Source organism: Trichoderma camerunense (assembly GCF_050948025.1).
Source record: "Trichoderma camerunense strain CBS 138272 chromosome Unknown V8C40scaffold_19, whole genome shotgun sequence".
NCBI classification, from domain to species: Eukaryota; Fungi; Ascomycota; class Sordariomycetes; order Hypocreales; family Hypocreaceae; genus Trichoderma; species Trichoderma camerunense.
This window is the reverse complement of record NW_028145351.1, coordinates 467,349-483,374: the sequence shown is the minus strand read 5'-3', so window position 1 is coordinate 483,374 and position 16,026 is coordinate 467,349. Positions and strand designations below refer to the sequence as shown.

Sequence of the window (16,026 nt, the reverse complement as noted above, 5' to 3'; positions counted from 1 at the left end):
CCGCACGAGGCTGTGGGATGTATCGCGACCCAACCTCAAATGTAGGCTGGCCTTGACTCTTATCGTGCCTTTTGATCGGACCTTTTCCTTTGAAAACTTGTAGATATTGTATTTCATTCTATTATACAACGTTGCCTGTAACTTCCTGCGATCATGGCGGATTCTGGAACTATCGCGGCGTGGGCGGCTCTGGCCGCTGCACTGCTCGCCTTGGTTGTTGCACTCGCCCAAGCCGCACAGCAGTATGCGGCTACGGCACAGGATATGAAGAAATGCGAAAAGTCGGTTTGGGGGCCCATGCCTGGCTATGCAGGGCGTCGTGTCTTTCTCTGGCGCCAGATTCGATTCCGCATCGTCTTCGATGTGCCTAATATCTTCATCCCCACTGAGTATTGGGAAAAGCCGGGCAATGCGCGGCAGTTTCCCGCCCATCGAATAACCACCTTGCCGGCCCCTTTTGATCCCCCTTCTGTAAACACAGACACGGAGAGTGCAATATACAACCACTCTGAAGCTTGTTGGGTCGCATTTGCAAGGCAAGTCAGCCATGTCTGTCCCTCTGCCGTCCGCGTCGGCCTCATGGCTGGCGATGCCGATAGACTCCCCGCCGATATCCCTGTGGTGCCTATGCAGGTGAGCCTGCGGGATATCGTCGCTCTTGGTTTGATGATCGGCATGAAGATTCAGGCAGTCAGCGTGGACCATATCGAGATGAGCGGGCCGTTTGGCTTCATCAAGAGCAGTAGCCACCCGATCCTCGGCAGCCTGATTCATTTCTCCGCGTTTTCAACGACACCCCATATCAAAGGACTTAAAACGGGTGATATCAGTAAATCTTGGCTCCGCCGACTCATCGGTATTGCATCTGTTGCCAAGCAGCCATTCGATGAGCTGAAAAGGCGCTCTCATGAGACCACCATGATGAATTGGCGCACGAATTCCACACGAATCCCAACTAGATTTGATAATTTATACAGTGACGAGAGGTGGAAGGTGGAAGAAGTAGGAGAATTACAACTCAACTTTATCGATCTTGAAGGGAACGAACACACCGTGCCTGCAGACAAATGTTCAACATGGCAAGTGAGTTGGGTTATCCAGTGTTTCACTCGCCGATGCTTACCTAGTACTCGTGTTGAACCAGGGTTAGTATTGACTAATAGTGTCGCAATATAGGATTTGGCGCAGTTTCTCGAAAACAATGGCATCGCAAAAGCTCCTTACACTATCCTTAACCTAGAGAATAAGGTGGTGGCCCCCAAGTCGTGGAAACCCCCGCAGAAGGGCGATTTGAACACTATCTTCAAGGTATTATACATAGACATCAAATACTTAGGTCTCCTGGAAGGACACCAGAAGTGATTCAAACGGCTAATTTCTGTTTAAAATATTTTTGAAGATTGCTGAAGGGGACTACCCCCCATCGCCACTTGCAACAGTGTCGCATTCCCAGTCACCTTCCCAGGAGCCTAATATCAAAGGATCGACAGACCAACAGACCCCCCCAGACACTGACAGCGTCACAAAACATGCAACTAGGACTTTAGAGGGCCCAGCTAGCCTGACCGAGGTCTCTCTGGTCGAATCCGTAGAGACCATTACAGACGCTGACTCGCCTGAACCCGATAGAGGTATATCCCTGGACCCATTTCCACAAGGTAATACGATGGAGAATACGATGGAGAGGGATGGATATTTTTCTGGTCGAGGCTCTATCAATTCAACGAATCAAACTGTACCGGTGCAAACCAAAGATTCGTCGAATAGGAAGACGCACCCTGCGCTGACATGGGTGGAAGACGGGGTTCATGGAGAATCTTCGACAGACAGGTCGAGAATACGGGTACTTGATGGACCACCACGACTTCCAATACCATATCGACGCCCGACAGTTGAAGACTACAGCAACAGTGACTCTAGAAGCCCCAGCCCCCCTCGCCGCCGTCCCGATCCCCGGTTCCAAAGAGAGAATAGGAGCGGTGACTCAAGAAGCCCCAGCATCCGCCGCCGTGTCTCTCCTCGCCGCCGTGTCTCTCCTCCCCAGGTTCGCAGAGAGAATAGGAACGATGACTCAAGAAGCCCCAGGATCCGCCGTGAAAATAGCTTCGATTTGGGGCGCAGATGGTGGGACTATGCCCCGATGGAAGCGCCTCAGTACCCTCCGCCTCAGTACCTTCCGCCTCAGTACCTTCCGAGGCCGCCACAACTCCTAACCCTTTACTGGGCGTCCCAGATTGACATTGAACTTGGGTGCTGGGCGACACCGTGGCAAAGAGGGATGGATGCCCTTGACATGGTAGTAGATATCGGTCTCGCTGGCTTGTCACAAACGGCCCAGTTGACGCTGCCCATGGCGAGTCGGCTAGCTGATGACAGTAAGGAGATCCTTTACGCTGAGTTTCCCGGCCCCATAATCTTGGAGGATTTGTGGCTTCATCTCAGAGAGGGCGAGCATACTTGGCCTCCGTACGCGATAAATGCGCGGGGCGGAGTCAGAGGCCTGGGAACGCACTCGCTTGCCCAGCATCCTGCATTCAGAGACGATGAACTACTGCCACAACTTACCCTTTTAAACTCCGTACACAAAGCTCGGATGATGTCCACTGCAGAAACAAGCACGGCATCTCAGAACCTAGAGCGAGATCGCATCTTGGAGCTAGCGTCCATCGACTTTTGGCTTTCCTATGCCGCTGCAACAAACAGCATTTCAAAGGGCAAGACGAACCTGATTGTCAACACCCCCGCTATCGTCGAGGAGATATGGCTCAAGTTCTTCCAGGAGATTATAGACACCCGCAAGGAACTTTGGAACCCTGGCGGTGGCGATATGCCTGTCCGCAAGTTGGCCAACCATATTTCGGATTTCCTCTCCGATTTCTTAGGATCGCCTGCTGAGATTTACTTTGTCTGGGTTGCCTTCCTGCGTGCTGTAAAGGTAATGGAGTGTGTTGCCAATGGGCCGCAAACATTTCCGGCACTTCACATATTTGAAAACGATATCTTAGTGTATCTAGTCTAAGTACCTACATAATTCAGGCTGAGCAAGGAACGTGGTCTAAGTATTACACTGATGCCCACAGTGTTGTAGACCTATAACCAACCCAGAATAAGACGATGAGAGATGGATTAGAAATAGTTAACTCAAATTGATCATGTCGTAAGACAAAACTGCCGACAAATGTGGTGGGGCAAAGCTTTTGACTTTGAACCTCATTCAGCGGTTCCTCTCTCTCTCTCTATCGTTTTTTCCTTTGGTATGGATAGATCTCTGGCACGCTGGAATTAGACCCCAGATTTTCCCCATGTGGATATACCTAGCAACCAGTACGGACTATTTTACTTTTCATAACTGGACGGTAACATTTCCTTTCCCTAAGCTGAGACAACATCTGATATAATCAGCCATGCCCGGTCTCGGCTTCCCCCCTGCCTCTTTTCCTGTGATGTTTCATGACTTGTCGCTTTCAGGGTGGTGTGCCTGTAAGCTCCATCCGGATAGGACGACTGCAATGCATGTTTATCACCTGTATATTATATATCATATCCCCATCCATCGGATGTGAAAAAAAAAAAACCGCCAAAGAATAGGTAGGCTCTATTAATAGGCCATACCACCCTAGCCCAGTCGACGGCCTCTCAACTTTAATAACCCCCCCTTGTGCTTCGAGTGTAATAGGGTAAATAGAAGACAGGACAGGTAGGTGACACTATTAATCTGACTCAGATAGAAAAAAAAATCGAGAATTATTATAGCAATTTGCCAATTCGGGAGGAGTATAATAATTCGGCAGGTAATAGACGTGATCTGGAATCCGAGCCTTCGAAAAACGGGAACCCCTCTCTCTCTTTTGACACGGGTTTTCTTATGTACAGCTCAATCAACATGCGCTCGTCATTTCCAGTAATAGCCAATGACAATACCTTTGCTCTACTCGTAGTAAATTTCCGTTGGCCTTTTTTTTTGGGTGCTGTTTGAATATTAGTATTCGCGTCCGGGAGATGTGAAAAGAGAAGAGCGGCCAATTATTCCACCAGTCAGATATCGCCAAGCCCGGTCTTCAAAAGACTAAACCCATCGTCTTCCCGTTCGACTTTAATATCGCGGGGGTTGCAAGTGCAAAGTCAAAAACTCAAATCATCCTCACCCTCCCTGATCATCCAAACGTCGCACGTTCTCTCATCGTCTTCTCCTACCAGGTTCGGCCGGCGTGAGTGCTCCCCCCCCCCTCCTCCCCAGTCATCGTCTTGTGCGACCAGCTTTCTTTCCCGGGGATTTCGGAATTTCTCTCGCTTACAAGCCCAGCCCAGAAGCCTGCTTTAAGCCATGGCGGCAACAACCCCCCTCGACGACCTTGCGCAAGCGCTGTCAACTTCCCTGGTCGAGGCAAACCTTGTGCCTGGTTCTGCAGAAGCACTCATCCCCGGGGACTTTAAGCCGTCCACTCGACTGGCCATCTCATTCGGCGGGCGGGATGTCGAATTGGGTAATCTCTTTCGAGTCAACGAGGTCAAGCTGGCTCCCTTTGTCTCCTTCGATGCCGAGGTTAGTATTATTTTTTTTTCTGCGAGGCATATCGCATCTACTCCCTTTCGTTTTTTTTAAAAGTTGTTCTATGGAGTTGAGCTAGAGAGTTCCTGACGATTTCCATCACGTATATATAGGCTGGGGATTCATCGGGAGACGCATCTTATATGCTGCTCCTTGTCGATCCCGATGCACCCACGCCAGATGACCCCAAGTTTGCCTTTTGGCGCCATTGGGTTCTGCCAGGATTGAAACCATTGGCAGAGGCGGATGGCGTTGTCGCTCAGACGAAGCAGGCTCTCACAGAGTATCTCGCCCCGGGACCCAAGGATGAGTAAGTCGTTTCTCCTCTTTGCCTCTTCAAAACTAGGTTCTGCCCTTTGTCATATCATGCTGCAGCCCACCCCCTCCTTGCTTTCTCTGCCCGTGTCCTATCTATTACTCCGTCGTCCGATTCCGTGAGGTGGGTGGTAATGTAGGAGAGTGGATTTGTCTCTTGAGTGCTGCCCCTATCATGTGGCATCCAGCTCTCCTCTTAGCCGAGAACTAACGGTCCGGCTCCATTCATATCCTCTTGTCTGCTTTTCTCTGCAAATTTTTAAAAATATCGAATTGTCGTACCAATTACTAAGCGAGATATGTCGTGCAAAGTTCTCAACCACACCGGTATCTGTTCTTGCTCTTCCGCGAGCCCCACGGCTTGGCTCTCACGAAAGATGATGTTGGAGGCGAGGAGTTTGTACAAAGACGCTCATTCGATCCAGTTACGTTTGTCAAGAAGCATCAGCTACAGCTGGTCGGTCTGAACTGGATGAAGGGTGCTGGCGATGGCTGGAAGGAATAATGGGCGGCAAGCCATCTGGTTTTCCTCACCCTTTCTCTTTCTCTTTCACATCCTCGTTTCACCAGATAGGCACGCAGCATGTAGCTGTGAACCGTAACGATTGTCAAGCGCCGACACGGCCCTCACCTACGAACCCCTTGGTTTGCTGCTGGTAGCCCCTTGATGGTGACTGGGCCAGTGTGACTGTTATCGTCGTGCATGCTTCCTGCCTCCATCACAAACCCTGTAGGCCAATCGCGGATGGCAGAGCTGTGGGCGTATGCAGGTAACCTTTGGAAAGTGGTCCAGCAGCTAAGAGAGCGACCTCTCATCGCGAACCGACGACAGCTTTTGCGTTACACGATGGATTTTAAACGGCCCGTAGTACAACGTTAAACCTAACCTATCCCAGGCCACACTAACAACCAGCAAGGGCGGTAGGGATGGCTCAAAAGCCGTGGCTTGAGACGGGACCACAGTCTGGACGCAGTCAGTCAAATAAGATTTTCAGCTTGCCGCTCGTTTTTGCTCTTCTCCAGGGCAGATGAGAGAGCCGGCCCCCCCGGACACCATTCGGACGGGCAACGAGCCGGACATCAACTTGCGGCAGCTAGTGCTGCTTGACCAGATGATGAAGGGAAGCCGGCAGCCAAGAGGCCTTGGCAATCGTGCCACGAGCTTAACGAGCTTAACGAGTTATTCAGCTAGCTGTACTCGTCAACCTCAGTTGATAGAAACCATGAGTTCTTCAGGCAAGCCGATGCCTGTCCATGACGAAGACGACGAGGCGACTTAGTAAGAGTCAACAAAGCCAGCAAAGCGAGACGTCGGCAGAGCCGCCGCCAAAGCGTCACTGAAACAATGCTTTTCTTGTGTGGTTCCACCGCATAGACTGGCCATTGTCACGAGGACCGCCCAAAGGATGCTGTGCTTGCACGCTTTTAGCTGTTTGTATGACGATGGGGAAGTCTAGGGTTTGATAGGCGGAATGACAACTAGGGCTGTGCTTTCGGTGAGGATCAATGGGAAGCCGAACCACGGCGCGCAGCTCGTTGTCTAAGAGACTGTGAGAAGAGGTGGGTGGAGGTGGCCGATCAGCGAAGACTATGAGGGGAAAACACCGTTGTTGGTTGTACGAGCATGATCTGATTGGACACAAAAGGTATACATAGCGGTTCACCCAAAGTTTGTCGATCCGTAGAGGGCTGTTTGGCGAGCCGTGATTAAAGGCAGGACTGAACCATGATGGCGGCATGGCTCAGGAGAGAGCCCTCGGCTAGTACGAAAGAGAAATACCGGCGACAGGCCTGGCAACGGAAAGCGAAACTGAGCATCACGGACGAACAGGCAGACGAAGTAAATGATCCATAGCAATCATCATGACGGCGGTGCCGCGGTGGAGAGAATGGTAACAGCAGTTTACTGTCTGTATGCTTGGCGGCTAGGCAAGCAGGCAGCCGGTGATGAGTGAGGCATAATCAAGCGCAGCGTCAGGCATCAAACAGCTGCGGATTTTATGCCCCCATCGTTTCTTAAAAAAGAAAAGAGAGAAAAGAAAAAAAAAGAAAAAAAATTAAAGAAAGGAAGAAAAAACACCCCCGTAAGAAGTTTGAACTATGGTTTGGGAAGGTGTCTCGGGGCCAGGGCATCTGATGTGCACCCCCATAGCTGGCGTGAGGCATCCAGCTTAGACGGCATCACTCGTGAACCCTGACGAACTGCAAATGGGACTCATGATGAGTGCCGAGGCGAACCTTGTCTGCCATCAGTCACGTTAGCCCTTGAGGTGAGGCGGACACGATAGTGACGGGGCGAACAGCTGAAGCTTTGGCATCAATAAGGGAAGGCAGCTCACGATCTCGGATGCAGCTCGTGGCTGAGAAGGACTTGTGACGCCGCAAACGAGTGCAGAGGGCGGACCACGCACTGTGTACCTTAGGAGTGAGCTCCGTGGCCGCGAGGGGTTTGCGAGTCACGCAGGCTCTGGCGCTCCATGAAGCGGTTGGGGCGGGAGTGGTGGAGCGGTGGCTTTCAGCATTTCTGTTGGACGAAGGCGGCCGATCCATGACATCAGGCGGGGCCGACGTCAAGCTCATTTTCTGGGAGATTGCCTGTCCGGGCAAAGCTCGTTTCCGAGAGCGTTGGGTGAGGCACCAACTCGATTCCGGGCAGGGGGTTTTGGAGCGAAGAGGCGCCTCACGCTCCGGCTCCATCATGTCGTTTCCCTCAAGGCCTCAATGCCAGTCCACCCACCCCCTTCTTCACGCGCGGGATGGGGACCAGCATCACCGGCTGCGACGCCGCGGTTGACCGGTGTCTTTTATCGCGTCGTGCAGAGTGGAGGTAGAGAAAATTTGCTAGATTACGGAGCACTCCGGGGAGCTAGCAGTCGCGTAGTTGAAGCGGATGCCCACTATGCTATCGACCCTGACCTTGGGCAGCGGGATTAGTAATGAGTCAGGGCATGACGATGGGAAATCAATCGATGAAGCTAAGCAGAGCAGTGCAGAGCAGAGCAGAGCCTCTGGGCATTACAGGATCATAGATGCCAAGGGTCTGTCTGGGGTGAGCACTGCCGCCGAGGCCGCCCTTGTATTGGTGCATACCTGGTGCTTTACCTGGTGCAGAAACACCGCTGATCACTCGTGAAGCTCGTAATGGGTGGCAGCATATCTGTCCAACCGTCTTCTGACAAGGCCCTCGGGCAGGCGAGCTAATCTGCCGGAGAGGGGATGGATGAGAAGAAGAGAAAAAAAATCGGACTGCACAGGAAGTGAAAGTGGGGAGCGCGGCCAAGTACCCCGGTACCTTGGCGATGGTGACGGAGGCATGGGTTGTGCTTTAGGAGGGCCAGGGATGGAGCGCCCTGTCGTGTATCTGCTACTGGCTGCTCCCGGCGGGTATCCGCAGTACCGTGCTGTCACATCTATGGAAGCACTGTACCGGTCATATTGGATATGGCGCTAACGTACAGTGCAAAAGTCTGCTGCTCCGGGGGTAACACGTGCCATGCCGGCGCCCCCCAGCAGCGATGCCTAGTACTGGGTACAATGTGGATGTCTTTGCTGGCACCTCTTAAGGGGTCTCTGCTATGGCGTCACTGGCATTGATCTTCTTTTTTCCAAATTGTGAGTCCCCGCCACCGCGGTTCTGGCGTGGCGCCTCAGCCAGAAGCGTTGCTGATGACACCCGACCTCGCATTTGTGTATGTACACAACACAGCCGTGTGTCAGAGTATCAGAGCTAAGGTAAGGTAGACAGACAGACGGCTTCGTTTGGCAACTCGCTGGACGCCAGATGGCAGAGCTTAGATGGTCAGCTTGGATGGTCAAGCACAGATGTGAATAGGCACCTACGGAGTAGTAGTGAGCAATATTGGAGCAGTTAAGGTGTTGAGCTGTCGGGATAGGGACTGGCGGACGGGCTGCTCCGTCCGCATATCCCCATCTCGCGGAACCCGTAATCCATTCAATGGATACCATAATCAATCCATCACTCCCCATCGCCAGGTCTCGCAGCCGACGTGCAGCCTTCCGAGACGTTGACAGATGCAGAGCCATGTGTTTTCCCCTTCGCTTTCTGTCCCTTGCGTTGGTGTTCATTTTTCATTCATTCATTCTTTTGTGTTCTTTACTTTTCCCTTTTCCCTCTATGACATTGGATGCAGAATAATCATAGCCCACTCAGCCAGTCTCAGGTTGCATAGCGCTATCACGGCTGACGCTTGGAAATATCTACAGCAAGCAGCGCTACTGTACTCCGAGATCCTTGGCCCGTCTAGCACTACTACCTAGATGCCTCTAGGAGTACTTAGTAGTCGATATCGTGTGTTCTGCCTTGTCTGGTACTGTACTGTACAGTACATGCACGGCACTGCGGTAACAATGGCTTCTGCAAACAAAAGGCACTACATGTACGAGTAGCACAGCGTCGAGCCTCTGAAATGAAATCGTCCATCGCCAGTTATATCGTGGGGAGGGGAAAGGGCAGAAGAAAAGGACCCGGCAGCAGGGGACCAGGATAGCCATGCTAGACGGCTGCGAGAAGTGAAAGGGGACATGACCGATCTGGCACTCTCTCCCACCCCTCGCTGCCCGTTTTTATCCTTATTGTTCGCTCTGATTTTATCTTTATTTGTTTTTACTAGTATTACTCGTACTCATAGGGACTCAGGGTTTTGCCTAGCCCCCATCCAGGTCGCGGTGGCAGCTCCGGGGGCGTACGATGTGAAGCAGAAAAGGCATCCATCCATCCATATCCATATCCATATCCATATTTGCAATGCTCCATGTGTGCGGTGCGGGTGCTTGTCCTTTGCCGTTGCGGTACCCAGTACCTGTCGACAGGTTCTCGCACGGGCGTGCTTGGCGGGAATTGCGAACAGACCAACCCGAACAGGGGGCGGAGGGGGCAGGGGGTGTACTTGCAAGAAGGTATCCGGTACGGGCGCTGCCTGTACTGGTACTCCGTAGTGAGGCTGCAGACGCACATCTGCACATACCAGAATCCATCTGTATACGTCAGTACATGTCAGTGCGTGCATTGCATGGAAAATGCTTGGTGTGCTCCGTACCCGTGGCAACAATTGCCATCCACGGGAGACTTAGTCCGTTGGGTACAGACTAAGAGTGAACACAATACTGCACCTACAGAGTAGAGAGCAGAGCTGCAGAATTATAGAAAACCTTAGTAGAGATAATAGGCAGAAGACGCTGCGATGGATACAGATGCACGCACCGAGTTCCATCCAATGTACCCGCTACCTGGCCCTGTGTCTCCATCAAGTACTGGCCTGGCAACCAGTCTGTCTCCGTCAGTCTCCGTCTTGCGTAACCCATTTCGCTCAAAGGGTCCTCTCGACATGGGAGTCACAAGTTGGGACCCAACCTGAACTCCTCTCAACTGCTTCTGGCAACCCTGGTCGCCCTGGTCCTGGTCTCTCTCCACCCCCCCGATTTCCCTTCCCAATGGCCAATTCACCGCCTGAAGTGCTCTGTGAACCTACTGGATGGATTGTCAGTCCTATCTGACAGACAGACACCACTCACACTCCCCTTTTCTGGTTGCTGCTACTACATATACTCCGTCCTGATATATTCGTCCTCTGGCCAGACAGTGCGTGTTGCGATCCCAAGAGCGTCCCTGTCAGTAAAGAGCGGGCCGGCGAGAATCTTTTCCTCTCTGCTGCCTTCTGTGTTCCCAAGACAACTCACGTACCGCACATCGAATACTTTTTTTGTCGAGAGCGCGGGCATCCCAATCAACGTCGAGATTTCCCTTTCCCTTTGCCATACCCCCTCCCACACACACACACAAAGGACCAAGACCAAGGAAGCAAAACAATAAAGGGAACCTTATTGGAAAAAGTAACAAACGAACAAGAAGAAGATCACAGTACAAGAGGACCCTCGAAAAAAGAAAAAGCCCCTTGGGTTTAGCTAGCGCCAACCCGGACTTGTGCTTCTGCTTCTGCTTCTAGCCTCGCCGCCCTCTTTGCTCCCTCGATTCGCGAGCTGGAAACGACACTTTGACAAGATCGTCAACCAGCTAAACCAGACTACTGTTTTTAGTTGTCATCCCAGGACCAGGAGATCTGCCTGACACGCAGCATCAGACGCCCAGGCAGGCCTAAACAGACACCCACGGCCGATTATACTGTACTTGAGCGCTACTGGTACCACCGCCCGACGCTATAGCAGATCATCATCACCTTGTCTTCGGGGGGCTGACCGCTAAAAGGACCGCGGCTGTCCTGATTCATTCGTCCCTCTGCGCCCACCAACCCGATTTTTCTCGCCGTCGACTCTGCCTCGCCTTGATTCTTATCCTCATACATCCACGCATACATACATACATACCTTATCCACCGTCTCTCTCCACCACCAGCTTCTCCTCTCCGCCAATACAACGCTTTCGCATTTCACTTTTCACATTTTTTTTTCGCACAATCTCGCCAGCGCATCGACGCATCTCCACGCTGACTGAGCCGCCGAGCACACGAGGGCCCATTCGACTTGTCACGAGCAGTTCGCACACAAATCACCTCCACCCCAGATCGTCTCGACAACAAACCACTCTACCCTCTTCCCTTCTTCTTCTTTTAAGACCCTCGCTACCAAAGCGTGGTTGCCGCCTAACCGGATTATTACTTTGTTCTTCTCTTCCAACTTGTTCCACCCGCTTTGTTTCTCTATCGTTGTTCTCTGCCTTCTTTCTTTCACCACCTGCATTCGCTTTTCTTCTCTCGCTTGCAAAAGGAGCAGCGGCTGCTGCTGTTCATCTTGGCCACGTTCTTGTTCCGTGTTTGCATTGCGTGTTGAGCATTGCAAAGTTGACCCAGGAGGGAAAAAAAGACTCATTCCCGAGCAGCTACAGAAATTTAGACGACAGACTGCCGACAACAGACTACAAGGCACACTAGACTAAACCAGACGACGCACGACATCCACTTCCACATCGCACGAGGCACTCGTCTTCCTTCTCCTACCACCGTCGACGGCAGCAAGCAGACAGACTTGACCAGTTGCTGCCCGACTCGTTCAACTAATTCCTCATTGGCGACCCACGTCCAAGCATCCTTAATAATCCGCTCCAAATCAAACACAATGTCCGACGACCACGATACTCACTCCATTGGCTCTGCCAGCCACATTCACCCCATCGAGCGCTCCGACTCCTCCGCTTCCACAACTCCCTCTGATCAGAATGAGCCTATTATTCACCAGCCCATTCCCACCCGCCCCCGTCTGCCGAGTCGAAAAAGCAGCGGCCCCTTGGTTGTCCCTCGCGACAGCTCTGCCGTCGGCCCCATAGACTCGCAGTTTGGACCAGACGATGTTCGAGCCATGAGCCCTCGAAGGACAAACGAAGACCTAGAAAACCTAGGCAAGGAGGCGCGCGAGGAGTTAAGAAGGTGAGTACATGAACTTGTTGGATAGCTTCACCTCCAGAGTACAACTGCTAACCATGGACACTTAGGCATGCCAAGGCGTTGCAGGAGTCTCTCCTCACCATCTTCAACCGCATCGAGGCTGTGAGGGAGGAGCACGACAAGCTCGACAACAACAACAAGTTTCTTCAAAAATACATTGGTGACTTGATGAGCACCAGCAAGATCACAGCGACAGGGAGCCGAGGCAAGAAATAAATCGGCCTCGATTGAGGGACGAACAAACACTCGTCTCCTCTTTTTCCTTTATTCTCTTTTTCAACAGACCACCATTTTCCATGCGGGTCCAGTCGACCCATGATGAGCTTGGATTAATCACTGCTTGGGATGCATCATCGATGCTAGCAGTATACTCTTATATCAACCAATCTAGATTTCGACCCTCTATGCTACAACACGCGGGCCGGTTCAATTTATCGCGCCACGAAAACGATGGCGCTTCGGTCATTTTTTCTTTTCTTTTTAAAAAGGAGCATTGGACTTTATCGGCGCCGCTCCGGGTCCCCCTTGTGGAGAAGGGAAGGGGGATTCATGATACCCAGACTTTGGAACACATTTTGCACTTTCCGCCACGATCCACATGCAATATTTGTTTGTTCTCTTTTTCTTTTCTCTATCCTTGTTTACGAGCGCGCGACGTTCGTGCAAGTGCGACATTCACTGTACATTATCCTTCAACGCTTGGGATTTCGAGCAACGTTTATGAGCGCCAACACCTTTGTGGCAGCATTGTCATTGCATGGGGCGTCTTGTTTGCGAATTCTTTCACTGGTTTTTTTTTCTTACAATTCTCGGCTTCTCTTTTTTTGCAGTTTTTCTTTTTCTTTTTCTACAATTTACAGGCGCTCACCGTACCTGGATCGGGGATCATAGTGTGAGCATATCTATCAGGCGTTCAATGGGGCAAGTTCTGCTCAGGGGTCTTGGATTTTATTTGCATGAAGCAGCGTAGACGGACAGGTATAGCAGGATCATGGCACAGGGAGGGGGAAGCAAAACCAAAACCAAAAATGAAAACAAATGCGGAACAGTTGTACAAAGGAATAGGGCTTTAGGCTTTTACGCGACCATTTTGTCGACAGTCAAGAAGAACAGGGACTTATTCACATTACAACCTATGCTCGGCGCATCTACTGTAAGATTTCGGGGGAGTGATTGAGCGAGTGAGCGAGTGACTGTACAATACACAATACACATGGAATACACAATAGACACGGGTGATGCCATAACACGAGCAAGCTTTGGGAAAACTGATGTCATTGTTGCCACCGAGGAGGCCAAAATGCAAAGGAGGGCCAGGCAGGGGGCGTTTTGGGTCTGTGTGGTTTCGCAATTGTCGTTGGAGGCTCGGCATTGGACATACAAAGTAGGGGGGAGCCTTTGCCTTTTGCCAGGGTTCGTAATGGTTCCACCGGCTGTTTGCGTGACCTGTCAGTTTTCTTTGGCAGTGCTAGCAACAAGGGCGCATAACACGATTAATGAGGCAGCACCAGAAACCAGACTGCCGGCATGGGGCAGGGCTGATGAGGGGGACTGAATTCGATTTGATTCGATTTGGCTACTGTATTATAGGTGTACTAGGATATTGTGGCCTGACTTTTGATGTTGTGACTAATAGGCGAGTGTAGAAGCATTGAGCTACGGATCTGGTTCCGGGAGCGTGGGAGTTGATTTAGGCGTTTACACGATATATTCTATTTTACTTGCTATCATTTTTTATTAACACGAAATAAGGCAGTGGTGAAATGATAATTCCGAAGTCGTTGGACGGACAACACAGTGAGCGAGTGAAAATCCGTTTTCAATTTTCCCCATGACGATCTCGGAACAAAAAGAAAAGAAAAGAAGCATGTTCTGTTACTGTACTCATATGACGAGCGGCAGAGGCGCAGATACATATGACGTCTGTTCTTTTTTTATACTGTTTTTGGGTGTGTTCGGCAATTAAAGCAAGGGAACAAGTAGAGAAAAAAAAAAGAGGCGAAAACGCCACGCGGGGCCGGGAGAGAGCTGCAAGGAGTAAAGTACCTACAGTAAAGTGTGAGCCCTTTTTCGACTGCACGCTGCACGATTCGGGGCCTACTGTCTGTGCTGTATCGATGCGTGTGTGTGTGCATGTAGCCTACGAGTTGGGACCAGGGGGTGTGACGATAGCAGGACAGATGCATGTTAGTTGCGATATACTGTAGTAGTTTGTATATTTTCTTTTTTATGGTGTTGTTCATTTCATGTAAGGCTGTGTGGGATTGAGATCTCATAGGCCTTCATTTACTCAGTTATTTTGCACAGAGGGATTCATTGGGTGTGTTGCATTTTCTTGTAAGTCGAGGGTTGCTGTACTGGATCCAATCCGCGTTGCATTGCATGTGTCTCACTGCAAGATACTGAATTTCTTCATGCAAAATACCTGGGAAAAAGAAAGCCAGAAGAAAACCCGGGTTTGCCCCGCCCATCGGATTTCTACCTTAGCTCCAGTCCCTTTTCTCTCTTTTCCTCTTTCGCTGTAAAGTCTCTCTCAAGTGTGTCCCGATGCTGCACTCGTCCTGCACGGCTAATAATGAAAAAATACCAACTGCAAAAGAAAAAAAGGCCAATCAACCAACCTGCATGTCTGAGGTTCGAAAGTAAGGGCTGGCTAACTGTAGAATCCCTGCTGATAACGACGTAATGCACAGTGTTTGGCACGGAGTACAGACCTTCAAGAGGAGCCGTCTAGGTATTCTGCAACGGTTATACTGTGTACTTTGAGGCGGGATCTTCAATGTTTTAATGCTTCCCAGCGCCTTTTAGGGGCCTCCTTGGAAAAGCTGCTTTCTGAGCTCATGTGGGTTCTCAGCCGATGATCTTGACGCAAGCCATTGCACCTGCGCCGGAACTCGGGGGCCTGCGCCATACACTGATCACTGCCGCTTCCAGCAATGATCTGTCCCTGAGGCGAAAATAGTTGGTGAGAGCAGAGCACCAGCCCGGGTAAATTCCTGTTTCTATTCCTTGCCTTACCTAGCCCTGTACTGCACTGTAAACATACAGTACTGTAGAAAAGAAGAGAACCCTTGAAGGTTTAGTTGGTTGAATGTTGGTGTGTGGTCCGCGTCCATCCTATCGCCATTTACAAGGCCTCCCCTCCCCACCGAGAATCACCATTTACCATCCATGGATAACCACTACCTGTAACCATCTACAGTATTACACGGGCCAATCGTCGTTTTGGGGGGTGGGAATGCATATCCTCTCGCCCACATGACGCACGCACGCCACGCATATGCAGCATATCGCTGAGTTAGGCCCAAGGGGCAATCTTCCACAGTAACAAAAAAGAGAGCAAAAGCCGAGGCAGAAGACGAAAAGGATATGCTACTGCAATGTTCCCCGAGATTCTCATGCAGCAGTAACACTCCCTACCTACATATGCAAGCTCAAGGGGGTGAAGGAGGGGATGTGCCTTATCAAAACTGGGAACCTCAAACGACAGAATAAAGTGTCCATAGAACAGAGATAATAATACCCGACTCAAGAAATAATACCCGGGCCCAAGAACATTCTTACATGTTCTCTCATGAATATCAATCGGATGATTTTTCCCCACGCATCCCCTTTTGCCTTTCAACAGTCCCAGCCCTGGCCAGCCCTTTTCCCTACTGTACTCTTCCTGCACTGCAATCCTTCCTTCATGCAGGATGGAAGGGAAAAAAAGGGGGGCGATGGCGTAGTTCTGTAATAAAACGCAGG

At 51.0% G+C, this 16,026-nt stretch overlaps 6 protein-coding genes across 6 annotated transcripts; 5 read left to right on the top strand and 1 right to left on the bottom strand.

The window, feature by feature from the left end:
• Positions 1 to 153: 153 nt before the first annotated feature.
• On the top strand, positions 154 to 1,362 carry V8C40DRAFT_277211 (uncharacterized protein; the record flags this gene model as incomplete). Its single annotated transcript, XM_083220935.1, has 2 exons — positions 154 to 1,083; positions 1,177 to 1,362. The coding sequence occupies 2 exons, from the start codon at positions 154 to 156 to the stop codon at positions 1,360 to 1,362; spliced, it is 1,116 nt and encodes a 371-aa protein (XP_083069247.1).
• Positions 1,363 to 2,693: 1,331 nt separating this feature from the next.
• On the top strand, positions 2,694 to 3,046 carry V8C40DRAFT_254745 (uncharacterized protein; the record flags this gene model as incomplete). Its single annotated transcript, XM_083217897.1, has 1 exon — positions 2,694 to 3,046. A coding segment is annotated over exon 1 (187 nt), but the record flags the coding sequence as incomplete, so codon positions are not given.
• Positions 3,047 to 3,894: 848 nt separating this feature from the next.
• V8C40DRAFT_85599 (phosphatidylethanolamine-binding protein) lies at positions 3,895 to 5,430 on the top strand. The gene is made up of 4 exons (XM_083223523.1): positions 3,895 to 4,208; positions 4,309 to 4,543; positions 4,663 to 4,859; positions 5,177 to 5,430. The coding sequence occupies exons 2-4, from the start codon at positions 4,325 to 4,327 to the stop codon at positions 5,367 to 5,369; spliced, it is 609 nt and encodes a 202-aa protein (XP_083069245.1). The 5' UTR covers positions 3,895 to 4,208; positions 4,309 to 4,324; the 3' UTR covers positions 5,370 to 5,430.
• A 4,660-nt stretch (positions 5,431 to 10,090) lies between these two features.
• Positions 10,091 to 10,716, bottom strand: V8C40DRAFT_254737 (uncharacterized protein). The gene has a single exon (XM_083217896.1). It carries the CDS (start codon positions 10,601 to 10,603, stop codon positions 10,421 to 10,423), a length of 183 nt encoding a protein of 60 aa, XP_083069244.1. The 5' UTR covers positions 10,604 to 10,716; the 3' UTR covers positions 10,091 to 10,420.
• A 915-nt stretch (positions 10,717 to 11,631) lies between these two features.
• V8C40DRAFT_282167 (short coiled-coil protein) lies at positions 11,632 to 12,495 on the top strand (the record flags this gene model as incomplete). Its single annotated transcript, XM_083221746.1, has 2 exons — positions 11,632 to 12,261; positions 12,327 to 12,495. Exons 1-2 carry the CDS (start codon positions 11,954 to 11,956, stop codon positions 12,493 to 12,495), a joined length of 477 nt encoding a protein of 158 aa, XP_083069243.1. The 5' UTR covers positions 11,632 to 11,953.
• On the top strand, positions 12,421 to 13,290 carry V8C40DRAFT_85561 (uncharacterized protein). Its single transcript, XM_083223522.1, has one exon. The coding sequence runs from the start codon at positions 12,576 to 12,578 to the stop codon at positions 13,173 to 13,175; it is 600 nt and encodes a 199-aa protein (XP_083069242.1). The 5' UTR covers positions 12,421 to 12,575; the 3' UTR covers positions 13,176 to 13,290.
• The last annotated feature ends 2,736 nt before the right edge of the window (positions 13,291 to 16,026 follow it).